Source organism: Narcine bancroftii, chromosome 9, assembly GCF_036971445.1.
Source record: "Narcine bancroftii isolate sNarBan1 chromosome 9, sNarBan1.hap1, whole genome shotgun sequence".
Classification (NCBI taxonomy): domain Eukaryota; kingdom Metazoa; phylum Chordata; class Chondrichthyes; order Torpediniformes; family Narcinidae; genus Narcine; species Narcine bancroftii.
Genome location: NC_091477.1, coordinates 12,605,194 through 12,632,279, shown reverse-complemented (window position 1 = coordinate 12,632,279; position 27,086 = coordinate 12,605,194). Strand labels below are relative to the sequence as shown.

At 38.1% G+C, this 27,086-nt stretch overlaps 1 protein-coding gene across 5 annotated transcripts in view; it reads right to left on the bottom strand.

The window, feature by feature from the left end:
* hmgxb3 (HMG box domain containing 3) overlaps window positions 1–27,086 on the bottom strand; it is a 64,885-nt gene that overhangs the window by 36,630 nt on the left and 1,169 nt on the right. For 3 of the 5 annotated variants that reach the window (XM_069898169.1, XM_069898168.1, XM_069898172.1), the window contains exons 2-8: window positions 20,663–20,813; window positions 15,204–15,378; window positions 13,416–14,051; window positions 10,589–10,678; window positions 5,956–6,102; window positions 3,872–3,931; window positions 1,752–2,131 (exon numbers count right to left, since the gene is read on the bottom strand). In XM_069898169.1, the coding sequence (XP_069754270.1) occupies window positions 1,752–2,131; window positions 3,872–3,931; window positions 5,956–6,102; window positions 10,589–10,678; window positions 13,416–14,051; window positions 15,204–15,378; window positions 20,663–20,811 (1,637 nt within the window). In that variant the 5' untranslated portion in view covers window positions 20,812–20,813. Of the gene's footprint in view, window positions 1–1,751; window positions 2,132–3,871; window positions 3,932–5,955; window positions 6,103–10,588; window positions 10,679–13,415; window positions 14,052–15,203; window positions 15,379–20,662; window positions 20,814–21,394; window positions 21,416–23,491; window positions 23,716–27,086 lie in introns of those variants that run through there. The other 2 variants (XM_069898170.1, XM_069898171.1) reach the window with 2 other exon arrangements.

Below are 27,086 nucleotides of genomic sequence, written 5' to 3'. Positions count from 1 at the left end.
CTGTTTTATAAAAGGTGGATGTCACCTGATCCAGTGAAATTCATGGGAAGCTGCTGAGTGAGGCAAATCAGAAAATTGCAGAGGCCTTGACCATAATCTAGATATTCAGGGGTGTTACGCAAGGACAGAAAAATTGCAAATGTTAGACTCACATCCAAAAAGGGGTTCAGGCACATGTCCAACAACTACAAAATCAGTTTACCTTAAGTGATGGGAAAAGTTCTGGCAGAATGATCATAATTAGCAACCACTTGGATAATGATAATCTGACTAAGAAATACCAACACCAATACAGTAATAATTGGACAGTCAGACATAGTCTTATCAAGAGCACCTGCTTTGATCCACTTTGAGGCTGATTCCCAGTACCTCTGCATATTTTTGTCCTCAAAAAAAGTTCAATCTTGCCCAATGAAATTGATAAAAGCTTTTATTTTAAAAATGAATTTGCAGAGATCACTTAGAGAAACACATTTGAAGTGGACCCATTTGGCTTACGAGCTGTCATACTCAAGGAGTCTTAAACATTTAGGACATTCAAAAATTGTTAAATCAAGATGACAATAAAAAAATAAACACAAATTAAAAAATTTAAAACATTAGGAAACAAATACAAAAAAATAAAATTACCTTGTACTTACCTTCTTGTACAGTTGTCCATTCCGATAGACTTTTGCCAGGATAACCTGGCGCAGGTTCAGTAGGCAGATTCGCAGCCTTTTGCGTTCCTCCACTTGACCCTATAAAGAGTTCAACAGCATAGCGCAGTTGTACTGAGAGCAGAGTTCAGCTGCGCAGAAGTTCAGGACTTCTTCCCTTACTCAGGTGGCCCAAACATCCACACTGTTAATGTAGGCAAAAGCCAGCAGTGTACAGAATGGAACTATCGGATTTTGAGTAAAATTGAGTGATTGCTTTAATTGAAAAAGAACTTTAGTTTCAATGAGAAAATATTTTCCACTGACAGTGGCGGAAGTCACTGAAAACACTCGTCTCAATAATAGCACTGACTCCATGTTTTACAGCAAAAACTCTACAAATGCTAACTTCAAATTTAAGGATAAAAATATGATTACATTTTTATATCATTTTGGTTCTTGGGACCGTGAAAGTGCTCTCTATTCCTAACAATCAGTTATTCCTGCTGGCAAGTATACTATTATCTGACACGCCAGTCTCCCTACAGTTGAATATGCCCATAGTGAAGAGTGGATTCATGTCATGGACCCCCACATATTGAATTACCAGAACACTAACTGTAGATTTATATTTGATTTTTGGCAGTGTGCCAAAGTTGGAGAGAAAATGTGTTTCAGGTGACCTTTGATAAATACATGACCTTTCAAGTCTGTTATCCTAAATCTGCTATTAGATTTCTATTGTTTATATAACTGCATATTTCCCAAATTAGTAAAAAAATACAATTCATAAATTTTATAAAAAAATATATTTATATGCAAAGAACAAATCATGGACAATGCTCAGGTTATGAAATTATACAATTAAGCTTTATATGGAAATTGAAATCATTGTGCGTGTCCAGGATTTGATTTCTGTTTGTTTTGCAAGCTGATAATGGAACACTTTCTTTCAGTAACAGAATTAAGATCATCATGTATCAATTTGCTATGCATACTATTTTGGCACATTGTTACACTCTAAACATCCAGATCTTATTCAGATTTGGATGTAACCAACCTTGTTAAAAACAAGTTCAGAAAAGTAGGTTTTTCATTTTGCAAAAAACTAACCTTGATCCTGGTCTTGGAATCTTAACTCCGTGGGAATTATTGATTTCAGTGTTACTTTCCTTTGACATTTGGTGATTTAGAGCCTTCATCTCCTTTATGGCATCTTCAGAATGTGCTTCCACTATATGGTCGACAGCAGTTAATGTTGTATCACAAAGTTGAATTGGAAGGGGCACCTCTTCGCTCTGCACAGAGGGTACTGGTGCATCTGAATCCCTTGTCTCAACATGTAAAGTCTGCTGCCAACTAGCCTGCATCGATTGCTGTTCCTCTTCTCTGTGACTTTCTGAATCCACATTTAGAAGTTGAGTTACTGCCTGTGAACTTTCCAAACTGGACTGGGCTGTATCCTTTGTACATGCAGTCACATCTATGGTTTCCTTTTGACCAGGGAGTAAGGAAAGACAGCTTGTTATTCAAAATCATTTTAGAAGTATACTTAAGCTAATTTTTCAAGGTTAACCTATCGGCTGAAAAATTTGTGAGAAACAATGTAAATTAACAATAATGTTCAATTTAGAATGGATTATTGAGTAAACTAAAATGCAAGCTCAGTTATTATCTTTCTTACCCGATAGTTAAGAACATCCAGATACTCAAAACATGGGACTAAAAAGATATATGCTCATTAAAGAATTTATTAAAAATAGGACATTAATTTTAACTACTGTACATTTATTATGTTTAAACTCGGAAGAATACTGAACAAATGTACACCGGTTAGAAATATTAAGACTATTTATAACTTCATTGAGAAACTTAGTTTGTTTTTTTGAAAAATCTATTGGAATCCTAAGCAACTAAAACATTTATAATCATCAGGATTCTTTCCAACAATTCATTAGCTCTGAAAGCATTTGTCCTTTTACAATCACATTCAACATTATTTGGGGTTTGGAGAAATTTTCTTCAGAGTATTTATAAGCTTTGATCTCTCCGGTTTTTCCATGAGTGATTTATGTCCAACAGGAAAGTTACCAGGTGGATTTTGAAAACTGTAAAATCTCCATCAGTTCTGGAGCACCACAGGGCTACGTTCTTAGCCCCCTGCTCGCTCCACTCACTTTACACCTACAACTGCAAGGCTCGGTACGACAATAACACCATCTACAAATTGCTGACGATACCACTGTAGTGGGATGTATAAAGAAAGGAGGTGAGTCAGCCTCCAGGAGGGAGATTGAAAAATTGGCTGAATGAGCGCAAGGTTGTCGTTGGTGCACCAAAACTAAAGAGCTGATTGTTGACTTCAGGAAGAGAAAGCCATAGGTTGACAATCCAGTGATCATTGAGGGAATCAGAGGTGAAGAGGGTAAGCAAATTTAAGTTGTGAGTTATTATCTCGGATGATCTTTCCTGGAGCCGACACACTAATGGCATGGTAAAGAAAGCACGCCAGTGCCTCTATTTCCTCAGGAGTTTGCAGAGGTTTGGAGTGACTCCAGAAACCCTGGTAGATTTCGACAGATGCATGGAGGAAAGTGTGCTGATCGGCTGCAACACGGTCTGGTATGGGGACACCAAAAAGCCTCAGCGTAAAGCCCTCCAAAAGATAGTGGACACAGCCCAGCACATCATAGACAAAATCCTCCCCACCATCAAGTACATCTACAGGGAATGCTGCCATCGAAGAGCAGCAGAAATCTTCAAGAATCCATAGCACCCTGCACACGCTCTGTTCTCACTGCTGCCATCAGAAAAAAGGTATAGGTGCCATTACTCCTCCACGATCAGATTCCTCAACAACAAACTCAATCATGGACTCATTTAAGGACTCTTATTTGTGCACTTCATTGATTTTTTTTAAATTCTCTGTATTACACAGTCAGTATGTTTACATTAATGATCTGTTTACAGTTCATTGTTTACATGCATATCCTGTGTAGTTTTTTTTTTGCACTGCCAGTTAGTGGAGGTTCTTCCTCACCCACAGAAAAAGAATCGCAGGGTGGTAGGTGATATCATTTATGTACTCTGAAAATCAATCTGAATCTGAAATTTAAAAACTTTTCAAATTATAAATGTCATGAATTAAACTTCATCTGATAATTTAGAGAAAGGTATAGCACATTTGAAAGAGAAACAGGAATTATGTTGACAATCCTACTGTTGCAATGTACCTTGTTGTACTTCTCTTGATTACATTCCACGTGGACATTTAACACTTGTGGCTGTTTACCCTGTTTAGACAAACAAACACAATTTAAAAAAAGGATTAATTCCTAAAAATAGCAACCTATGCATAGATATAAGCTCAACTTTTTCCTTAAAGGTTCTAAAGGTTTTTTTTCCCCCCGACTCGAAATCTCTTAAGTTCAATTCATATTCACAGATAGCAAAACTGCATACATTGCGACTCTTCCTTAAATGAGAGCACTTCAAGCAACCGTAAAGAATGTATATCCCTAATGGATATACAATCCCTTTGGCCCACAACATTCTGCTGACCTATTCAATCCTACTCGACAATGATCTCACCCTTCTCTACTTCGCACTGTTTTTCTTACATCAATGTGCCTATCCAAGAGAATTATAAATGCCTCTACCACCACCCCTGGCAATTGCAGTCACCTACCACTCTCTGTGCAAAGAACTCACCTTTAACATCTGCCCTGAACTTTCCTCCACTCACCTTAAACCAATGTTCTCTGGTATTTGCTATTGTCACCCCATGAAAAAAGGCGTTGGCTGACCATCCTACCTATACCTCTCATGCTATACCTCTTTTCTCATCTTTTCTTAAAAGAGAAAAGCCCAAGTTCGGTCAACCTTGCTTCCTGTGATGAGACGACCAGAAATGAATGCAATACTCCAAGTGTGGTCTAACCAGAGTTTTGTAGCTCTGCAACATTACATCAAGGCCCTTGAATTCAATTCCCTAATGAAGGCCAGCTCACCATATGCCTTTTAACCACCCTATCAACTTGTATGGCAACTCTGAGGGCTCTCCGGACTTTTAGACCACCCGAAGATCCCTCATTTCCTATTAAGAATCATGCCATTAACCACATACCCCACCTTCGATCAACCCTACAAAATGCATTACCTCACTTATCCGCATTGAACTCCATCTCCAACTTCCCCGCCCAACTCTGCATCCCGTCTATATCCTGTTGTAACCTATGCACAACACCTCCAACCTTCATGTTACCTGCAAACTTTCTTCGTTGAAGTCATTTATAAAAATTACAAGGAGTCCCCGATCAAATCTCTGCACACGCTTCTAGTTACCCACTCCGAGTCAGAATACCACCAGGAACATCTGTGAGATACAAAACATTCCCCCACCATCTGCCTACTGCAGGCAAGCCAATTCTGAATCCAAGAAGTCATGGTTCCTTGGATCCCACACCTCATGACTTCCTGAATGAGTCTACCATGGGGGAATTTATCAAACAACTTACTAAAATTCATATACATCACATTGACTACCCTACCTTTATTAATTTTTTTTGTTTCCTCCTAGTGAAACTCAATTTCCCTCATGACATATGACCTGCCCCTCACAAAGCTATGCTGACTATCCTGGAGAAGACTGCTTCTCTAAATGTTTGCAAATCCTAAGAATCCTCTCCAATAGTTTGCCCACCAGTGTAATGCAAGACTTATTGGTCCACAATTTCCAGGATTCTCCCTTACTTTTCATAAACAAGGGGACTACATTTGACATTCTCCAAACCTCCAGTGCTTAGCCTGTAGCCCAGTTAGACACTTTACCATTTTGTCTACACCTAGGTAAACAATAAAATCTACAGATACAATATAACAATATATAAGTGTTAGAGAAACTCGGCAGGTCATGCAACAGCCATAGGAAACAAAAGGGTAACCAATGTTTATGGCCTACGCTCTTCATTGAAAACCTGAAACGTAGATTCCCTTTTACTTCTGAAGGATTCTGCGTGATCTGCTGAGTTTCTCTAGCATTTTCTGTTTGTGTCTACTCCTATCCTTGTCTATTCCTATACTAAAGGGCAGAGAGTTCTGGTATATCAGAAATGCTGAACCATCTGACCTAATGCATATCACAAACAAGTGAGAACACAATCTTTGTCAAAACAATGATTTAACTTCAAGATATGCAAGTAATTTCAACTTTACCAAAAATTTCAAAAGAGGACTATTACAATGAATGTTTTATATCTCACAGATGTTCCTGATGGTTGTGTTGGAGCAAAACGAGATTTAATCATTATCAAGTTACCTTTGGAATCCATTTCCCTCCTAGCCACTTTCCACAATTTGGACACTGTGGAGGCTTATGCCTTGTGACATAGGTAAATAAACAATTTGGATTTGGACAACTTCCACGACCCCTTCGTGTATACGTTGTCTTCTGGGCGAAGATGGACTGCACAAAATATTAGAATTTGTATTAATATTTATTGGTGTAGCAACATTCCCAGCAACCTTCTTTTTGAAATCAGAAAGCAAAAGATAACGAAGTAAAAAGATAGCAAATGACTGCATACAATAGCCCCGTTTTCATGAAGATTTTTAATGAAAACAGTCAGTGTAGAAATATCTTGTTCTTCATTTTTCCTAATGACATGGAGAAAGACTATTTATATGTTAAATATATGTTTGGTCTTCGAGCAAGTCCTCCCATCCTATTCCTCTATTCATTTCCATGCAAACTTTTTTCTCTCACTTGCGTATCAACTCCACCTGAGTGTCCTGCTCGCACCCAAAACAGAGTAAATTTATAGTGGGTATTAATAATGTCTACATGTATACAAGAAGAAACCATAGCATCTGAGGAACCATGCAATCACAGAAAGATCTCCAAACTCCACACAAACACCATCTGAGATCAGAAGGAAATCTTGGTCCCTGGAACAGTGAGGCAGCAGGAATAATTGCTGTGCCACAATGTAGAGTTTAGCACACAGGGGACAGTTATATTGACCAGAAAGAGGCTTGTGTTTTGTTTAAACTGATGAATATTCGAGTCACATGAATCATGAGCAAGATGAATTTTGTTTGGTCAGATGTGAAGAGAAGCTCAAAGAAATTTCATATCATTGAAATGGGTAATTTTGTTCTAAGATGGTTCCACCATTCAATGAGATCAAGATCTATGACTGAGCTCAACATGCATATTACTAAACTATATCCCTCAAAATTATAATTAAACAAAAAAGTTTATAAAATAAACAAATGATAAACCATTAATTGGAATTTCAGAAGAGTTCCAAACTTCAATTACCATATTTTATGGCAAACAAGACCGACAGGCATACAATAATCCCTCTGCTCCCTCATTTTTAATGTGAAATTAGGTAAAATTACCTTCAGTGTACCGGGTAAAACTTGGACAGAACATGTAACTAGGACATTGGTAAAACTCATTTTAATAATACTACAGTAATTAACAAGAGAAAACCTTTAATAACAGAATATTAAAACAATTAACTCATAGACAAAAACATAAAACATCAATGTTCCGAAACAAAGACTTTAATCAAATCTTCACTGATTGGACATTCATCAGCATTGTTGCAGAGTCCAGAGGACCCCAAAAACCAGCAACAATAGATATGCACCACAACACTGGGTTTCTTAAACAAAGGTAGTTTTTAATTATATTTGAACAAGAAAACAGAATTGAACTTTAACTTATTACTTTACCTACCTAATTAATTCCCCTCTAATACTAAGCGCAGGTGCGTGTAATGTGTATTTAAGATTAGAAAAGTTCTTCGGATCACAATCTCACTGGTTGCAGGCAATTCTTGTACTGTGCACCAAAGTTAGCATTAACAAAGTTCACCAGTCTTTGGTGCTTAACAGGCAAATGGTTACCACTCAGGAGGGTTCTTGTTGGTCTTCAGAGAGATTCCTTTTTGTTCCAGGACATCCGTACTGGATTCCTGTTTAATTAGTCTTGCTGACAAAACTTGCACCCTTCAGGGTTCTCCAGATGATCCTCCTTCTTTCAGGTCATCTTTTAGACAGCCAATCTTTTCCTTTGACCAGGCAGTCTTACAAAAGTTTGCCAGCTTTGTCCTTCTGGATCTGATTTCTGACTCTTTTCTCTGTTTCACATCCTCCCTCTCAGAGCAAAACTATTCTGTCTCCCTGCAAAAATTACATGCAAGCTGAATGTTGCAACTTTGTTTGTCTTTTTGCAAAAAGCATTCTGCAAAAGACCTGCAAATATTCTGTGTTTTAAAATATGTGTGTGCAACCTGCCCTAATAATCCTTCCTAAAACCATTTGGCTCAGTTAAAAACAAGTTATTTTTCATGTATATATTAAACTTCTGAAATTCTAATATTTTGCCATCATTATCCACTGGCATTTTCTGTGCAATCGATGATTCATGAAATGGTAACAGTAAACTTCTGTTCCCGTAAAATCCTCATTCTTTTGTTCTCCTAATCTATTGTCTTTTTATGCAGTCATCATCTTGGTAGAAACACATTTTCCTGCTTCTTTTTCATTTAGCATCCAGTTTTATTTTTACTCTTCCTCAAGTTGTGGCCAACGAAGGTTACGTTTTCCTTTTTTACCAGCTTCTAGCCGTTTTTCTCTCTTTCTCTATTCACGCACCATTTTTGCTGTCGACAGTGCTCCAAAGACTTTAGCTGTTACTCTATTACCGTGCTCCTTAGCATTCATTACGGCTTTTAGTTTGTAGGCAATAATGTAGCTTGAGCGTTTTCCTCCAGTCACCACCTTGCGAATGAAAGCCTCCACTACAGTGCTCAAAATGGCAGCTCCAAAATGTCACCTTCGCAAACAAGGTTAGGGGAGGTTTTTGAGGCTATTTTATGCGGTTGGGAGGGGGGGGGGGGCACGGCCTCTTATATATCATCAAATATGCCTTGCATGTAAAGTAAGTTTCAATTTGTATCCTGAAAGGCCTAGATCCAAGATTTAGATTGTCTGTCCAGTTCGAGTGATTTTGGTGCAGAAATGGAAAAATTAATTCATATAGCTGTTTACCTTAACTCAAAATGTTTGGCAATTTCCCAAACATTTTAGCACTTCTAGATCATTACCAATGATTGAAATAATAAAGCCTTCCCAGTAAAAAACATGAGGAAAAAATATTTATATGAGTTTCTGCAAAAGAAAAACTATTTTAAAACCTTAAAATGATCTGCTCACCCTCAAAGAACTGATTGTAGATAGCTCCGCAACAGTATCGATAGAACTAAAGTTAAAATTTGGTTGACGTGTTCATTGTATTTATGTATTTGACAATAAAGAACGTTATTTAATAATAACCCATAATCACACTGATAAACTCCCATCATGTTCTGTGCTATTAAAATCATGGGAAAATAGATTTGGAATAGATCAGTGGCTGAAAATTCACCCACCATGACATTCAAGAGTTAGTCATCAGTAGGTTGATTGTATTCTGCAACAATAATTTTCCATACACTGGCACAAATCCTCCCCAGCACCAAGACAAGAGTTTAACTAGTTCAAAAAGAGTCCAGCAAGTCAGGACCATCACTTGGTCTACTAAAAACTTTAGGGTCCAGTATGATGTTGGCAATAGAAGTTCCATGCTATATACTGAGCTACCAATCAGTGAAACAATTCGAAGCATCATGACACGTCCATTTGCAATTGTGAATGAATAAAGAACTCATGGTTAGAGAATGCTCCAAGAACAATTCTATCTCTCAATGATGGCAGGGATAACAAAACTGAAAACTGAACTGTTTAACCATTCTCACTCAGAATAAGTAACTATTCATTCAAGGGATATGGGCTTTGAAAACTGAGCCAGCATTCAATTGCCCATCCCTAATTGCCATTGAGAAGGTGACGAACTGCCTTCTTCTTCAGTCATTTACCAACAATGTTAATTTTTAATTTAGACATAAAGCGTGGTAACAGGCCCTTTCAGCCCACAAGCCCTTGCTGTCCAATTACACCCAATTGACCAACAACCCTGGTACGATTTGAATGGTGGGAGGAAACTGGAGCACCCAGAGGAAACCCACACAGACACAGGGAAAACTCATAACCCAGTCACTGGCGCTGTAACATGGTTGCGCCAACCACTATGCTATCTGTGACGCCCTGGGGAAAGAGTAGCAGCATTTTGACCCAGCAATTTAAGGAAGGATGGTCTGTGGCTTGGAGGACAACGTCCAGCTAGTGATGTTGCTTTATTTTTGTTGCCTTTCGAGCTGCTAAGTGTCATGGGTTTGGAAGATGCAGTCTTAAGAGTTTTGATGAGCTGCTGAGGTACACCTTGTTGATGGTACAATGTGCTGCCACTGTACATTTGTAGTAAGTGAATGGTTGTGGATGGGGTGATGTTGAATATAGTGCCTGGGCATTTGCCACATGTAGCACCTTTCAACTCTGGAAAGCCTTTAATCAGCTATGAGATACAATTCAAGAATGCCTTGAAATACATATCCTTACCTGACAAGGGTACTCTAACAATATTCAAGAAACTCAACCACATTCAAGTCAACCAGTCTAATGGACATCCCATGATTCACCTTTACCATTCACTTCCTCCCCCGGGAGTACCATGGCTGCAGGCTATACCATCAGCAAGATACACTGCAGTATCTCAAAAGATTTTCCAATAGCTTTTTCCACCTACAAGGGCAAGGATAACAGGCTTCATGATACATTCTTCCCCAATTTTGTAATCTATAACATCCTTCAGCCCATTCTTAAAATATTGGAACTTACTACCCAAGAGCCCCAAGTATACCCTTTACAAGACAAGAATACAGCAGTAGAAGATAACGCAACATCATCTTCAAGGCCTTTAGGAATGAGGATTAAATAGTAGTCTTGTCAGGAATAGTTACACCATATTAATGACTAAAAACAAATTAATTAAGTTCAACCTTTTTAGCTGAAGCAACTGCTGACTGCTTGCTTGTCAATGGCACCATGAGGAACTGGGCAGTCGATGGTGCAATACTTTCTGTTGAATTCTAGTGGAGAAAACACATTTAGGCCATTCAATAATATACAAATAAGGTTAATTAAAAATAAGCTCATTTATATTTAAAATTTGGTGTCACTGATCAATAATAAAAAATTCTCTACATTCACTTCTTTAAATTCTAGTTTTCTGATCCAAGATATAGTCCAGAACTTCACCGGGATATTAAAATACAGTGTATTAGACTAGATGGCAAAATATAATGTCTACCCTTCTAAGAAACTAATTTTCCCTCCTAAAACCCTAATATTCAATGTTATGTACATTCCCCAAATGCCTTTAAAACCTTCACTAAAAACAGAAATTCCAATTGTTGGATCATCAATGAAGATTAACATAAATTGAGGCCAGATACCACACACAAAAAAATACTAAGTAATGTCATTACAGCACACAAAAATGCTGGAGAAACTCAGAAGGTCATGCAGCAACTATGGTCAACCTTCTCTTTGGAGGAAGTGAGCAATGGTCCCAGAAAGCATGGTTTTTCATGAATGGCAGGGGCCGTTGTGGTCAGCCTTGGAAAGCACAGGCCCATCCAAGCGAAGGTTGCCCACAAAGCTGCAGGCCCGCTTCCTGGACAGCCGCAGCACCTCCACGGGCTTCTTGGAACTGGTTAAGGAGTTGGTGACCTGCTCAATTCCTACTTCTCAAACAAGACCCAGGGGATATTTTTGAGCAAATATTTTTGGGAAAAATATGTGGGTCTTATACACTGTCAAATATGGTACCATCATCTCAGTCTTCACAATTCAACAGGGGGTCTCTTTATTCTCTTGATCTATTGCCTTCTCTGTAAATTTAAAGCATGCAACACACCCAATTCCTCGAAGATTCCTCGGCATCTGTGAGACCATTCCCCGTTCTCCCTCCATTCCCTATGCCTCTGTCTCCTTTCCTCCTGTTCTCTACCTCTTCCCGCTCCATTTACGGAGTCACCCCCTCCCCGTTTGCTGTTGCGCTCTCCCTCTCCTCCTTCCCCTGCCACTTTCCCCAACATTTTATTCAGGCCCTTGCCTACATTTTGCTTATATCTTGATGAAGGGCTCAGTCCCAAAACATTGTCTATTTATCTTTGCTGTATAAAGTATACTGTTTGACCTGCTGAGTTTCTCCAGCATTGTGTTTTAACTCCTATTTTCTCAATAAGACTTTTAATCATGCTAAAATGTAAAGTCTATATCACTTTCCACGAACTTGGCATGACCTGTTGAATATTTTTTTCTGTATTATTACTTTTAAGTATGTTCTTTGCTTTATAGAAGGGTCATTGCAACAACTTATTTTTGCTCAGCAGGGCTCCACAAACAGCAAATTGACAGAATTTTGCATCATGGGAGCCCACACATTTCTCTCCAAATTACAAACTTATGCAAAGTTATGACTTGTTCTCAAACTTCTAATCCACCAACTCATCAGTAGTACCTACACAAAAACAAAGTGATGAGATCAAGAAAACAGAAATGGAGAACAACATCGAGGAAAAAGTAGTCAAATTTCCTTTTTTTTTAAAGTGTGGATTATCTAAGTCAGAGAAACAGAAATATGCAAATAAATATTAAGGAATAACCTCCCAAATAATCACTCAAAATTAACCTTAGGTGATTGTGGAAGCAATTAATTGGCTAAGACCTTTATATTTGTCTGTTGCCGAAAGTGAGTAGATGGCGTGAACCTCTGGATCAGTCACAATCTCAACAAATGGTGAAATTGGCTAAGGATAACTCACCCTTTGTTTTGTTTTCAGTTGCTTTTTTGGTTGGGGATATTTATTGACGTGACCTCTGTAGAGCACTGTGATTCACCATCAAATACTGTCACGGTTCAACTCAATCGGAGCCTCATTTGAGGACTCTTACTTTACACACTATTTATTACTGATTTTTTTTTGTTCACATTTATCTCCCTTATACATGTATCCCTTTCTTGAGTGCAGTTTACAAGTAGAAATTCTGCCTGGTCTGCAGGAAAAATCTCATGGTGATATATTCCAAGTTCAAATTTATTGCAAGAGCTCAAGAGCAGATATATCTGCAGTTTATCTCCCCAATGGCGCATTCCTTGAACCTTACTGGAGTGGCAGGGACCCAGAAATGAGAAAAATACCACCACTGAGGAGAGACTTAGGATGCGGCTCTGCAGGACATTGACCACAGCAGTGCGCTAGCAAGGGGATCCGTGGCTAAGGGACGCACAGAGGCTACGGGCCTACTTGCATTCAAAGGACTCGCACAAGCTGCGGGCTGCGGCAATTGTGGTCAAAGGAACCACAAAGGCTGCTGGAGATCTGCTCAGGGAATCAGCTATTGAAACTGGGATTTGAGATGTACTGAGGAAAAGATGGGTTCCTGAAGGGCCTGAACGCTGAAGGATTCCTGATCGTATCAGAGGTTTTGATCTGGAGCTCAGATTTGCCAGTGATTTAAAGTGGAGTCCGTGAGGCTGAGGCAGCACTGAGGTGAATCCACAGTCACAAAGTGTTCCTGAAGGAACTCTCTTTTGCTCCTCTTTCTCCCATTGTTAGGGGTGCAAGGCAATCCTCATAGGGACTCTTCGTTTGCCTCACAGCAGACAAAAGTTGAAGTATAGCGTGCATATTACATTTTTAAAATATTATTATGTGACAATAGAAATCACAATAACAACTTATAGTTCACTTTCAATGTAAAGTAAAATACATTTGCACAATTATTTTGAGGTGAAGAGTGAAAGGAAAAGTTTCCGACCTGTTTGCGGTTAATACCAATATTTTGCTCAACTGCATTATGAGGAACAAGGTTTGCAGCTGGTTGGCTTTGATTTGATAATACAGCTATGACAGGATTAGTCTCTGTCGTCTGCTGGTTGCTGCAGCTGGTCACATTTTCTGAAACTCTGTCACTCGTACTTATCAGTGTTCCTTCAATAACAACATAAGGGGAGTCATAGGGATGAGTTAATTCCAAAGGAGTCTTATTGGTGGTGAGTTCTTCTGTTACTTTATCATCAGTCACATGAGAAAATTGAGACAGCATCTCCGATGTAACAATCTCCTGCATGGTTTCTGTGTGAATGAATGCAATAGTTTCATCTGTAATTCCATCAATTGCAATGCTTTCCTCAGTATTCTCAGCATGGCCAGAATCTGCAAGTGCACTACTGACTGTAAAGAGATTGCGCGCAGAGTCATGGGTAATGGTCTGCCAGGTGGAATTCCCTTCACCTCCTCTCGGCGTGGAAGATTGCGGTACCTGTTGACCACTTCCATCACTAGATAAATTAGAGGTAGGAATCATAATGTAGTTGGAACGAGGAAGTATTTTGCGGAATCCTGGAATATCAGCAGGAGGGACACCAGTTGATGCACTTGTTAGTTTATCATTCTGTGGGCAAAACAAAAATGAGTACAACTTAATGCTTACACAATAAAGTATTCAAGACGATGGAAGTCTGCAATAAAAATGCTGAAAATGCCCAACAGTCAAGAGCACATTTGCAGAGAGAGGAAAAACAACAAAAGAAAAAGAAAATTTCCAAGTAAAACCAAACCCACATACATTCTAATGAAAGGATTTAACAGCAGTTTGGAGAAATAAAAATAAATAGCAAAAAGACATGCTTTCTGTTTTTGTTGGAAATTATGCACTGCACCAATGTCAGTAACACAAAACTGTAATAATGCAAAGCATAAACAGGCAGCTCATGTTTACAAATTAAAGATTAGACTAGGTTCAAGTAACATCACATCATGATGAATAATAGTTACCTCCATAGGAGACTGGTCTTGAAAGAAATGATCTTTGATCTGATACAAATTATTTCAGTCATAGTAAGCCATCATTTCAATTTATACTTTTGTTGCCAAAAGTAAAAATCAGTGATTTATTCTGGAGTGCAGAATGCCATTAAACAAATAAAGATTTAAATAATGTTCAAATTCTGGTCAGGGAGATTTGACAGAAAATGAGATCCAGATCGTTTCTAAATTACAAGCTTTGAGCCAAAGAGTACTTAATTATTTCAGTTCATTCCCAATGAAATAGATGAAGACAGATGGTGGTGTCACAACTCTTTACATCACATTGGAGAGGCCTTACTTTATGCCAAATACTGTTGCAGCACAGATAGAAATGATCAGAATTGTAACTTCAGAACTCTTCCATGCCCAAAGCACAATTTGCATTACAGACATAGGCTTTCCACTCGACTTGACCTTCATTTAAATTTCCATCATCAAATCAATTAGAAAAAGGAATTGTAATATTGTTTGAACAATTTTACAGAATCTTGGAACATCAGCATCTGGTACATCACCGAGATCATTGTTGAACTACTTGAGATCCTTCAAGTACATCTACAAACATTACTCCATGATCACCTGCTACAATAGCCTAAAAGCAAAAGGCAAATGAACACGTGCGTTTACACATGTTATGAAGAGCTAATTAAAAATTTGAAGAATTTTTGTTTCAGAAATAGCTTTAAAATAAATGTGGGCTGAAAATTATTTATTGGAAGAAAGAAAAAGTTTTTACCGGATCTATGCCTTCTTTTTCCAGCTTTGCCTTTTCAAGATAAACGCTCTTCTCAGCCACACTAAGACGCCTCCAGTTTTCACTAATTTTCTTATTGATCTCAGATCGTGGCAAATTAGGAAAGTCTTGCTGCACTTTTAAATGGGTATCATAATAATACAGCAAATAAGCTGGCCTGAAAGTCAAAAAGAAATATTTTAAAAGCATACAACCTTTAAGTCTTGGAAAAAATGCTTACAGACTTCATGGGAAAATGCAGAAAGTTCAAATATTCAGCTGAAAATCAAGATAGAAAAAATTAAAACAAAATTCAAGGAAAATCATACAGAGGCATCTTTAATGGATTTCTTTCAAGAGCCAAAAACATCTTATTTGTCTTTCTTGTGAATATTAATTGAATTGTATACATTTTAAGAAAGCAAAGATAAAGTTTGCTTATTCAATGAATTAAAGATTGCCCTTAAAATTCTTCATGCTGCATGTTCTTACAGATAGGCTTGGTAGCAACCGTATGTGCAATATGAGTTACAAATGAAGATAATGATTTGTTAACAGTGAAACACAAAATATTTAGAAAATTATTACCAATTTATCCAAAAACATTACCTAACCGTGATCTTCTAAAACACACGTCAAACTCAGGCCCGCGGGCCAAATTTGGCCCGTGATATAATTATATTTGGCCTGCAAGATCATATCAAATATGTATTAGAGCTGGCCCGCTGGCCGCCGCGCCAGTATAGCGCATGAACAGCTAATACCACAAATCCCAGAATGCTTTGCAAATGTGTTGCCGCCGGCCCGTCAGCCTGCTAATCGCCCCCACCTCCTCTCTTTACTTCATTAGCATCTGCGACCTGTCGCCCAACTCACATGTAATAAACCCCTTACGAAAGATGGCCAAACGAAAGACAGAAAACAGAACCTTTCAAGACAGGTGGGAGGCAAACTCTGACCCCAGAGTTTGATGAATTTGCATCTAAGAGGAGATGCCAAGTATCTAGTTTAGACCCAGGTGCATCAGAGTAAATCACAGTGTAGCAAGCTAAGCTTGGATTCATATTTTCTTTGGTTAACTTTGGACTGTTCATAGATGAAAGATTGGATTTTCATTGAAGCAAGTTGTTTTTTTTTTTGACTTGTTGGCTTGTGAAAAAAAAAACATTTAAAAGGAGCTTAAAGGCTATAGAGAAATATTATTTATTGAATATTTTATTTCTCATTTGTTAATGCTTCTTCTGGAAAGAGTTTAACCAAAACTATTATTAAACATTTATTTTAATAAGAAAAAGTTTAACATTACATATGTTGAAAGAAGAGAAAACATGCAGATGTTGTTGAAAGTTTTCGATAAATATTTAGTTTGGCCCACGACTTAGTCCAAGTTTTTAATTTTGGCCCTCTGTGAATTTGAGTTTGACACCCCTGTTCTAAAACATAATGATTAAAGAAAACATCAGCTTTTTCCTTGCCATCCTAGTTTTTGAAATATTTTCCCTAATGTTTGAGAATCCCTGAATTTTTTATAGCACAGAATTAATTCAATAGGCTGCTTCTCAATAAGTATTTGCTAAATCTTATGTTTGTTCATTTCACTCGTTTCTTAAATATTTATTCACTCTTTGAAGGTTTTATGTGTGGATTTCATTCCCACTCTAACAATTGAGAGAGTCCTGTCTGACTGCATCATTGTGGGGTATGGTCGCTGCAAAGCATAGGACTGGAAGTCAATATAGAGGATTATCGATACAGCCAAGAAGATCACTGGGGTCTTCCTTTCCTCGATGGATGACATTTACCGGAACATTGCTTAAATAGGGCTCAAAGAATTTGAGGATTCTTTCTACCCAACACGCAGCATCTTTGACCTATTATCAAGTGGCAGCACAAGAACATCAAAATCAGCTGGGAAATAGCTTTTTCCTGCAGGCTGTGTATTTGATGAACAGTATCCTATAACCATTCAAAGCATACAGGGGATGAAGGTTAATGGGGAGTAAATTGGGCGGCACGGACTCGTGGGCCAAAATGACCTGTGACTGTGTTGTACTTCTAAATTAAATTAACCAAGAAAATCATTGCAAAATATTTACATTTATTTTAAATGATATCTCTGTGAATATATGTGATTATGTGCTGTGTATAGTGTGTGCACCGTGGTCCAGAGAAACACTGTTGTGTCTTGTTGTTTTGTAGTCAAATAATGAACTTCAATAATTTAACAATTAAACCTTCTATCCTCAAGAATATACCACATTTCCTTGAACCATAATTTTCCAATGAAAAGATCAGCTGCTTTCAGTCTCCTTTGATAAAGATCTTGTCCATTTTGTCTCTATTTCATATTCTCTAGTTTTGACATCCTTCCCAAAATCAAATATGCTGAAACTTTATCCCAAATGATTTCAATAAGTTTAGCATTGCTGCCTTTTCTGTTACATTTCAGATTTTTAAATCGTTGAAGATTTTATTTTTGGTTAATGCATTCAGAGATTTGTATACCATAATTTCACTCATCTGTCTATTCCTTTTAAATTTTCATTCAATACTCTGAAATTTGAATATGATTTCACTATGTCAAATGGGTTGGAATGAACTGCCAAATACATCCTCTTCAATGGCCTCTGAACAGTGATCTCAGAGAGCAACACTACTGCGCTCTTCCTCCATGAGACACTTTCTCTGAAGTGCGGCATTGTAGAGTCTCACAACAACAACTTAAAGCAGCCAGATTTCAGATTTATTCTCAAAGTACATGCATGACATGTTGAGATTCCTTTTTCCTGCAGGTAGTCCCCTTGGCCTTTACTTCATATCCATTAAGGTATCACACTTTAACCCATTACTGTCCTGTATTTCCTTCTCTCATCAACCCCGACGATCAAGTCCCATCCTTTTTCCAGCTCCTAAATATTTTCCTAATCTACGAGCCTTGAGCCTCAAAGATTGCCTAGCAAAGGAAGAATATGGTAGAAATGCACGGAGGTGTCTCTTTTCATCACCTCAATCTGGAGAGGGAGTTGCAAAGGAAGGACTTGGCAGCAACTGCCAACCCAATTGGTGTGGTGATGTTACATCCAAATCTCACTATCCACAATATTGCTTGACTAAAATTAAAAGTTGACAAAAATGTGTTGCTTCTTTTGTACAAGCCCTGTCCTTGACCCAAGCCTAATGTTTAAAAAATAGCATTGGGTCACACAATCATTGCCAATAAAATGGCTTAATATGAGAGAAAAAACACCCTGTAGGAATGCATCTCTGGTTTTAACATGGGATTCATTGGGCAAAGACGACAAGCAGAACAGAAAATTGCAAAACAAATTTTTTTTCTTGCAAAGCAACCCTACCCGTAATGCATGGGTTGTCTTTAAAGTACTCCTACATTGCAATATATTTGTTTGAATTTTGATGCAGTGAAGGATCCAAAATTCTATTTACATGGCTATTCATGGTTAGAGGACTGCTGGGACAACTGTTGTACAACAATTGTATGACAGTATAATAGTTGTACAACACAGAAGTGGGCCTTCCAGTTCTGAACTTTTTACCCATCTACATCAATTCCATTTGCCTGTATAAGCTTCATATATGTATTAAGTGCCCACCTAAATGTCTTTTAAGTGTAGTGATTGTAGCTGATTGCATTATTACCCCTGGCAGTATGCTCCATATCAACCACTACCTGTGCTTTAAAAAAACTTTCCCCTCAAATCCCCTTTAACATTCCTTACTTCTGACATTTTCTTGAATCACTGCTTTCTGATTTTCCAAGAGAGTCGGAATCAAATTTTGTAGACGAGTTTTTAAAAAAAATAATAGTTTAATGCTTCTCGTAAAGGTTTAATATCTACTATTTACAAGAAATTGTTATGGTTAAAACAGTCTTCACTAGTTAAAATTAAAAATATTTGGGAATGGGATTTAAATTTTACTCTGTCAGATGTGGATTGAAACACAATTTTTAAGTTGGTTAATAGTTCTTTGTTACATGCTCATCATTGTTTATTACAATTTAAGGTGGTACACACGGCACACATCAAAAGTTGAATTGCCTCGTTTTTAACTTTGCCCTGTTGTAACAGGTGCAAGAGTGGAGAAGCGTCATTAATTCATATGTTCTGGACATCCTAGTCTATAAAAATAGCGGAGAGAGGTTTTCTGACTACAATTTTTAATATAGAGTTAGTACTGAATCCTTTGGTGACTCTCTTTGGTACAATGTGAGGAAATGATTTTTCTTTGCCCCCGGTTCAGAGTCACACTATTTCTTTTGCCTCTCTTTTGGAGAGGCGTGCGAGTTTACTTAAATGGAAGAACGCTGCCCTGTCTACTCATGCTCAATTGTTGTGAGACATCATTTTTGTTTGAATATGGAAAAAATTTGTTATTCAGTTAATATTCCAAACGCCGATTTCGGGCGCTGTGGGGGTCATTTATAACTCACTTTCTTATTTTATAATTTCACTTCAATGTAATTGAATTTTCTGACTCGTATTTTTTCCATGTTCTTTTTCACATTTTTTCTCTCCTTTCGTTTTTCCTTTAATGTTAGTCATATAGCATCTGGCGAGGCTGTTAGGAAGGGGTATTGAGTTTTTTCTTTTTGTTTTTCTCTTTGTTATTCTCCTTTTTTTCTCTTTTTCTTTTTTATTTCCTTTTTTGTGATATTAGTTTTCTTCTTTTTTAAATAAATATTTGGACTATGAATTATGGATGTTTGACAATTTATGTTTGCTTTTGATATACTGATTGTTTTATTAATTATGTGTAGCTATTCATATCATTTTATTATTGTATTAGTATTATAAACTATTTATTAAAATTAATAAAAATATTTTTAAAAGAATGTTCCTTCCTCTTACCTTAAACCTTTCACCTTGCCCACAACATTCCGCAACTGGCACTTCTGCCACCTGCTATTTCATTTCCGAAGTTCAATTACTGCCTCAAAAAGGAACAAACTAAATTTGAAACCACCTGGCACTGAATCAAGCAAATATTTAATGCAAATGCTGTCATATACAAATAACAACATAGAAAAGAGAAAAAAGTGCGATGAAGTAAACACAGAATTCTACATTTTGCTGAAAGTTCAATTTTAATAGTTCAAGCAGTGAACAAAGAACACAGAACCTTGGGCAGCGTGGTTGGCACAATGCTATTACAGTGTTAGCAACCCGGGTTTGAACCCACTGCTGACTGTGAGGAGCATGTATGTCCTCCTTTGACCTATGTGGGTTTTCCACAGGTGTTGCTGTTTCCTTGCACTCTCCAAAATTATAGGGCTGATTGGTTAATTGGATGCAATTGGGCAGCAAGTGCTTCAGTGGCCAGAATGGGCTTCTACCATACATTAAAATTAAAGTGAGGCATATTGCCAATTATCAGAACTAGTACATATTGAATGTGCAAGATTTCAGCTGAATTTTTTTTGGATACAGTGCTTTTGTTTTTACCTGGGCTTTTTGCCTTTTTTACTTCCATCGTCATTTTGATCTTTCCATTTCTTTTTCTTTTTGGGTTGGAAGCTTTTTGCATAACTATAACAGCCTTCAATTTCTTCTGTTACTAATGTTATCTCTGCTCCATCATATGGGGCATCCATTCCTTTTGGAAAAAGCACAAGATTGATAAACTCACGACTTGAATCAAAATTATAACCATACAAGCTCATAGCATATCCTTGTCCAAATTCGACTCAAAAATGCCAATCAGCACTAATGTGGTGCAATTAAGTTTTCACTGTCAATTGTGTTCATGGTATCACAGATACAAGATTCAACACCAGTGTTTATTGTATTTAATAGGAACAAATGACTAAGCATTTCAATATAGGACATTTTTAAATGAACAGAATCAAGATTTCTTGCTGGAAGATAATGGAAACTGTTTGGAATTGTCAGCTACAGCTCAGCTCTGGTGACATTCTCATCTAGGTCAGAAGTAATGGATTCATTACAGAAATTTGAACACAAAATCCCATAAATCAATAAAATACAATGCAAAGAGTGTAAAGTATTGAGGAGGTGTAATTTGTTAGATGTTATGTCAAATTGAGCCATATTTGTTCTCTTGGGTTAATGAAAAATTTACATGGCATTCCTCTGGAGGAACATTGGGGTAATCATTCCTAGAATGTTAATAACTTGCTACTCAAATTATATGGTCATTATTATGTTAATACTTACTGGGATCTTTCTATTTCATTGCCTACAAAACAGTAACAAGAATATAATAGTAGTTCATCAGCAAGCTACATAAAATTTTAACGAAACATGAGGCCTGCCAACAAAGAAATGCAATTCTATCATTCTTTAATATAATTTAGTGAGATCAATAATTGTAGAATTTCAACCAGCAGGATAGGAACAATGAAACTATACCAACAGTTTTTAACGATAGCTATTTTAGGTTGGTTGAAGAGAGGAAGAGAATGATAGAGACAGAGCGATTCAAGATAATAGAGAAGTTGACTGACCAAGGACAAAACTTATAAAATTAAACTACAGAAAATACTCTGCAACCACTTCAAAGTCAAAACCTCAGCACCAATTCTATATTCATCAGACTATTACCTTGGTGATCAGTTCATACCGGCATGGTAGGTAACAATTTTATTGCCACAACTGTTAAAGATTACAAGGAAAACAGCATGTGTGTGTCAGATAAAGTTCCAAAAAAAATGCTGTCAATTAAAGCAGTTGATTAAATGATAAAGGTCTCTGCCCCACCTATTCTCTGGTAATCATATACAAATAACTTAAAATCTTGGCGTTAGCCCTTCTCAATGCAAGGGCTTGAAAATGAAACCAACAGCTGATTGCAGTACAAAATCTTAACCTTCCCATGCAATGGAAGAAAATTAATTTGTGCCATGTTGTTCATTCATGGGAGAGATTATCTACTAATATAGATATCTACCAATTCCCACAACCATCTAGATGACATCTCCTTCTACTCACCCATTTTCTCCATCATACCTGTTCTGATTATGAAACTTTCTACATTAGCATCTTTAAAATCATATCCATAACTGTGGACCCCTAATGTTTCTGCTCTCACCCAACCCCTCCTAGTAAGAACAATTAGGTTCATCCTATCTTTATTTTGAATCCTTCCAGCCTCCGTATTCAATGAATTATCCTTAGAAATTTCTACCACCTTACTTATTTTTCTATCTCTGCTTTTCATAATCTTGAAGAGCTGTCTTTCTACAACTCCATAATTTAACTCTTAAAGCTCCATCAAGTACATCCCTCCTCATGGCACTTTCCAATATAATCACAGGAGTTAAATACCTGCCCCTCTGCAACTTCCCCTCCCACCATCCAGGGACCGAAATATTCCTTCCAGATGAAGCAACAATTCACTTGGATTACTTTCAGTCTTGTCCATTGGTGCACACCCTTAATACTCATCCATATTGGGGGAAAAAAAACACACACACATGGCTGGCTGACTGCTTTGGTGAACATCTGTTGAGTTTGCAAGGGCAACCATGAGCTTATGCAACTTTAATTTTCCATCTGATTTTTCAGTCTCCCATTTCTTATACTGCACTGACAATACGCAGTCCTCAAGATTTAATATTGAATTGCAGGCACTAACCCACCCACTTTTTTTGCACAGCACTCAATTTTCTTTTCCTGCACCTAACTCCTGTGTTTTGAAGCCATGTTCCCAGGATAATTTTGGCCTTCACCCAATCACAGACCGTCCCTATCTCAGCAACTGAAAAAATATTCTCATTCTTCCTGTTTTGAAGGACCAAAAATATTTATTCTGTTGTCCTCTAATGCTTGATCTACTGAATGCTTCCAGAATCATGCGTTCTGGAACAATATCTGGAATACATTAAAATTGCTTTATGAGGAATGCTTCAACAAGCAGGCCTGGAGAGTGTCTATACAGTATTTTAGGCTGTGTTCCTCCAATGTATGGGTGGCATTATTTTGTCAGTGCATGAAGCCATTGACAGATGGATGACATTTATATCGACTACTATAGTTTCTACAAGACCACACCCTGTTCTCCCTAGCCCTCTTCTTTCCTCCAGCTCACCACCTCTTCTTTCTTCATTGACAGAGCTATTTTCACCACCTTTACTTGATTAAAAACAGGTTAGAGGATGCTGTTGCCTTGTGCAAAAAGCTAGGACAAGGAGTGACTATTTTAAAATGAGGGCTGTGTAACGTCTGCTACAGCAGCGCTATGAAATAAAAAGACATCCACACGATGTGAGTAACTGACTTAATTTCTTATGCTGCGTGTAAGGGGACACCTACTTCCAGTGACGTGGTCGCTGACTTCTGGAAGTGAAGACAGCTCATTGCGACGTCACTCTCTGGCCAGCGGTGCGCCACCCGGAAGCGGGGAGTTCACCTGGGCAACACATAGCGTCAACCGCGGTCTTCTCCTTGGGAGTGAAGGGAGCCTGCGCCATCTTGAGTTGGCCGACTGGGGTGGAGATACAGCCCATCTAACTGCGCAGTCGCTCAGCCTGCTACAGCTGCACATTTAACAAAGATGGGCTACTTTCTTTTTGCTTTCATAATATTGATCCTGTGAAACATTCTCCCTCAAAAGAACAGTGGAAGCAAACATTTTCTTTTAAAAAGGCATACTGATAAATACTTCATAATTGACTGGGTGAAAGGCTACCATGGGTAGATGCAAACGTAGCCAAGTTACAATCACATAAATCAACCGTAGGTTTAAGGGCACATTTGTATCATTAATTCACACATAACTGAAGGCTAATTTCATCATTGTAGCTTGTGGAGTTTCCCTGAGCCCACTGCCATGGGGATAGTGAATCTTTTAGCAAAGTTGCCAGGCTCTGTTCTCACTGGTGACACAAGCAAGTGCTGATGCTAAAATCTGGAGCAATGTTTAACCTGTTGTGTATGCACTTAACCAATTAGGATTCAGTGACGTGGTGCTTTCTCACTCTTTAAAAACCATCAGATTAACGTGGCTACTGGAGGGGTGACATCACTCTTCCCCCTCATGCAATAAATATTGAATGGGCCCTCACTAACATTACTACATTGAGCCCATGACTACTCGTGAAAATTAGGGTGAAAGTTCTTCCATAGAGATACTGGTGGAATCTTTTTATACCAAAAATATTGTTAATTTTTTTTAAAACAGTTGTGCATAATTGTGTTCGCTTGTAGTTAATGTCTGTGAAGCATATCCCACTGGTTGCTTACCCTTCTCTGTGATTTGGGATAATACTGTTGTTACAGAGTTCTATGTTGTGTATTGGCCTATGTGTTGTGTGGTTTTATGTTAAAAAGTGACGGTTTGCCTTAGAGAGCCAAGGTGAAGAGTGGGAGACGGACTGGGTATGTGCAGAAAATGATCTAAAAATTTCTGGACTTGGATGAAAAACCACCACTGGGTGGTGCTGTGGAGTGGAAGAAGGCCCAGAGCACGAGTCTTGGACTGGAGGACAATTTAGAATGTTGGGATTTCAAAAGGGATGAACATTCCAAAGAGAGCCAGAAGGATCCAGACCAAGTCATTGTTCCTCTCCCTGCAAGCAACAAAAGACAACTTTGAATTTTGTGCTCTCTCTCTCTCTAATATCTTTTGGCTTCAGTTTACAAAACAAACTGAATTTTGTTTATGATCTTTGATTCGGTTGAGATTGAAGTTTTGTGAGTCTTGTGTGTTTTGTGTCTGTTTTTTTTCTGTGGGATGGTTGGAAATATAACTTAAGACTTTAATTACATATGTCATATTTAGGCTGGGGAATTTATTAGTTTTACACTGTTACTGAAATTTGCATAGTAACCAGTGGCCATTGTTATAAGGGGGGAGGGTTTTGAATTAAAGTTTGAAGGTGAATTTTTTGTTAATAAAGTAATTGTTCATCTTTACTCCTGTGTGATATGCCTTCTTTGTGGTTGCTGGTTTGATCTTGTAACACTGCTCTCGGTCCTACTGGTGAAGCATCAACGGCAAGAGTCACTTTGTTCAGTTGTAGTGGATCTGATCCTCATTTGTTGACGTTAATATTTGCTTTAGTCGATCAACTGCTTTTAGTCTCCGTATTCCAGTACCATTTTTAACCTTTCTAGAGTAAGCGGTTTGGGGGCTACGTTTGGGGGATATGTTCCATTAGTGATTTATGGGGCTTTGTGAAAGACTTTTGTGACCACTAGATCCATTCGTACCCCCTCCTTGTCGATTGTAAATCCTATGTTACTGAGGGCAGCATGAAGACACTTATCCTGTCCTAATTGTTCAATGGCCTGTTGTAGTCTGCTTTAGACCTCTTCAGAGTTTTGTGAGTGTTCCATGTTGATTCAGCCAGTGATATCATCCAGGTAACATCCTATTGAGATTCTGTGTAGTAATTTTATCCACTGTAGGTTGAGAAATTGCAGATGCTGCTGAAGTTCCATGTGTAGGTGAACAGTCCCAGGTGGGTATTGATTGTCAAATATTTTCTTGATTCCTTGTCCAACTCTATTTGTTGGTATGCCTGTGTCAAATCTAATTTTGTGAACTTTTGCCCACCATTTAATGCTTGGGATAGTTATTCTGCTTTGTGCATGGGGTGTTCTGGTACTTTCAGTGCCTAATTTATGGTGACATTGTAATTGCCGCAAATGCGAATCTCACCGTTTGCTTTCCATACAAGTACAATGGGCGCTACCCAATCGCTGAATTTTATTGGCTCTAATATGCCTTCATCTTTTAGTCTATTTAACTCAGCTTCAATTTTTCCTTTCAATGAAAACAGGACTGTTCTGGCTTTGATGAACTTTGGTTCCACATTCTCTTTTAAATGCAGTTTGGCTTGAACCCCTTTGATCTTTCCCGCCCCTTGTTGGAAAACCACTGCGGATTTGTTTGAGTTCTGCCTTCGTGGTTTATATTCAGTATTGAACTGATTTTCAGCCAGTCTAGGGAAATGTGTTTCTTCTGAAAAGTGCTGGTCCCTGGGTATCTACGATGTAGAGAGATAGTGTTTTTGGTTGTTGTTGCTTGTATTGTACTTTGACTGTACATTTTCCAGACACTGACTTTTTCTCCAGTAACAGATCTCACTATTACTCCATTTGTTTTCACCGGAAGGTGTGGTAGCAAGCGCTGCTTTAGATGTAATGGCATTCGAGACACTTCAGCCTGTGCTATGCTCTATTTTCAGAGGTCATCCTCAGATCCATTGCTATCCCTGTTGCTAGGATTGCTCTCTCTCTGTGTCAGTGCTTTGACCTCAACTGGGTTCTTATCACAATTTGGAGTCCACCTGCATTTTATTGTTTCTCTAATTTGATATGTCCTTCTTTGTTGCAATAGTGCCATGTGGAATTTTTGAAGAAATAGTTTCCTGGGTGATGGTTGTACTTCCCGCAACGGAAGCACTGTTGGCGGGAAGACCTCCTGTCCAAGTCTTGTTGGCCCACATCCAAATTTTTGTCTGCCCTTTCTGAGCTGCAGGCAGTTCTATAAGCAATCTTGAGTTACTTCTTCATCCATTGCCAGTCATTTCTGCTTTGTCTGGTGATTGGCCACCCCATCTCGAAATGACAGTGCTTGGACAGTTTACACAATGCTGTCAGATATTCACTTACCGCCTCCCCTGGCATTTGTTTCTTTTCATAGAATTGTTCCCTCTCTGCCATAATTGGTGGTCTGGGGCTTAAGTGGTTCCCCAGTGCTGTGCATAAATCAGTGTACGTCTTCGCTCCTGGGTCCTCTGGGGTCAGCAAGGTTTTAAGGAGATTGAATGTTTTGCTGCCGTTTATACTGAGAAAGAGGGCACATTTTCAGTTTACCGAGGCTTCATTCATATTATGGACTATGCAGTAGTGATTAAACCGTTCTACATAATTACCCCAAATTTCATCTGCTTCGTTGAAT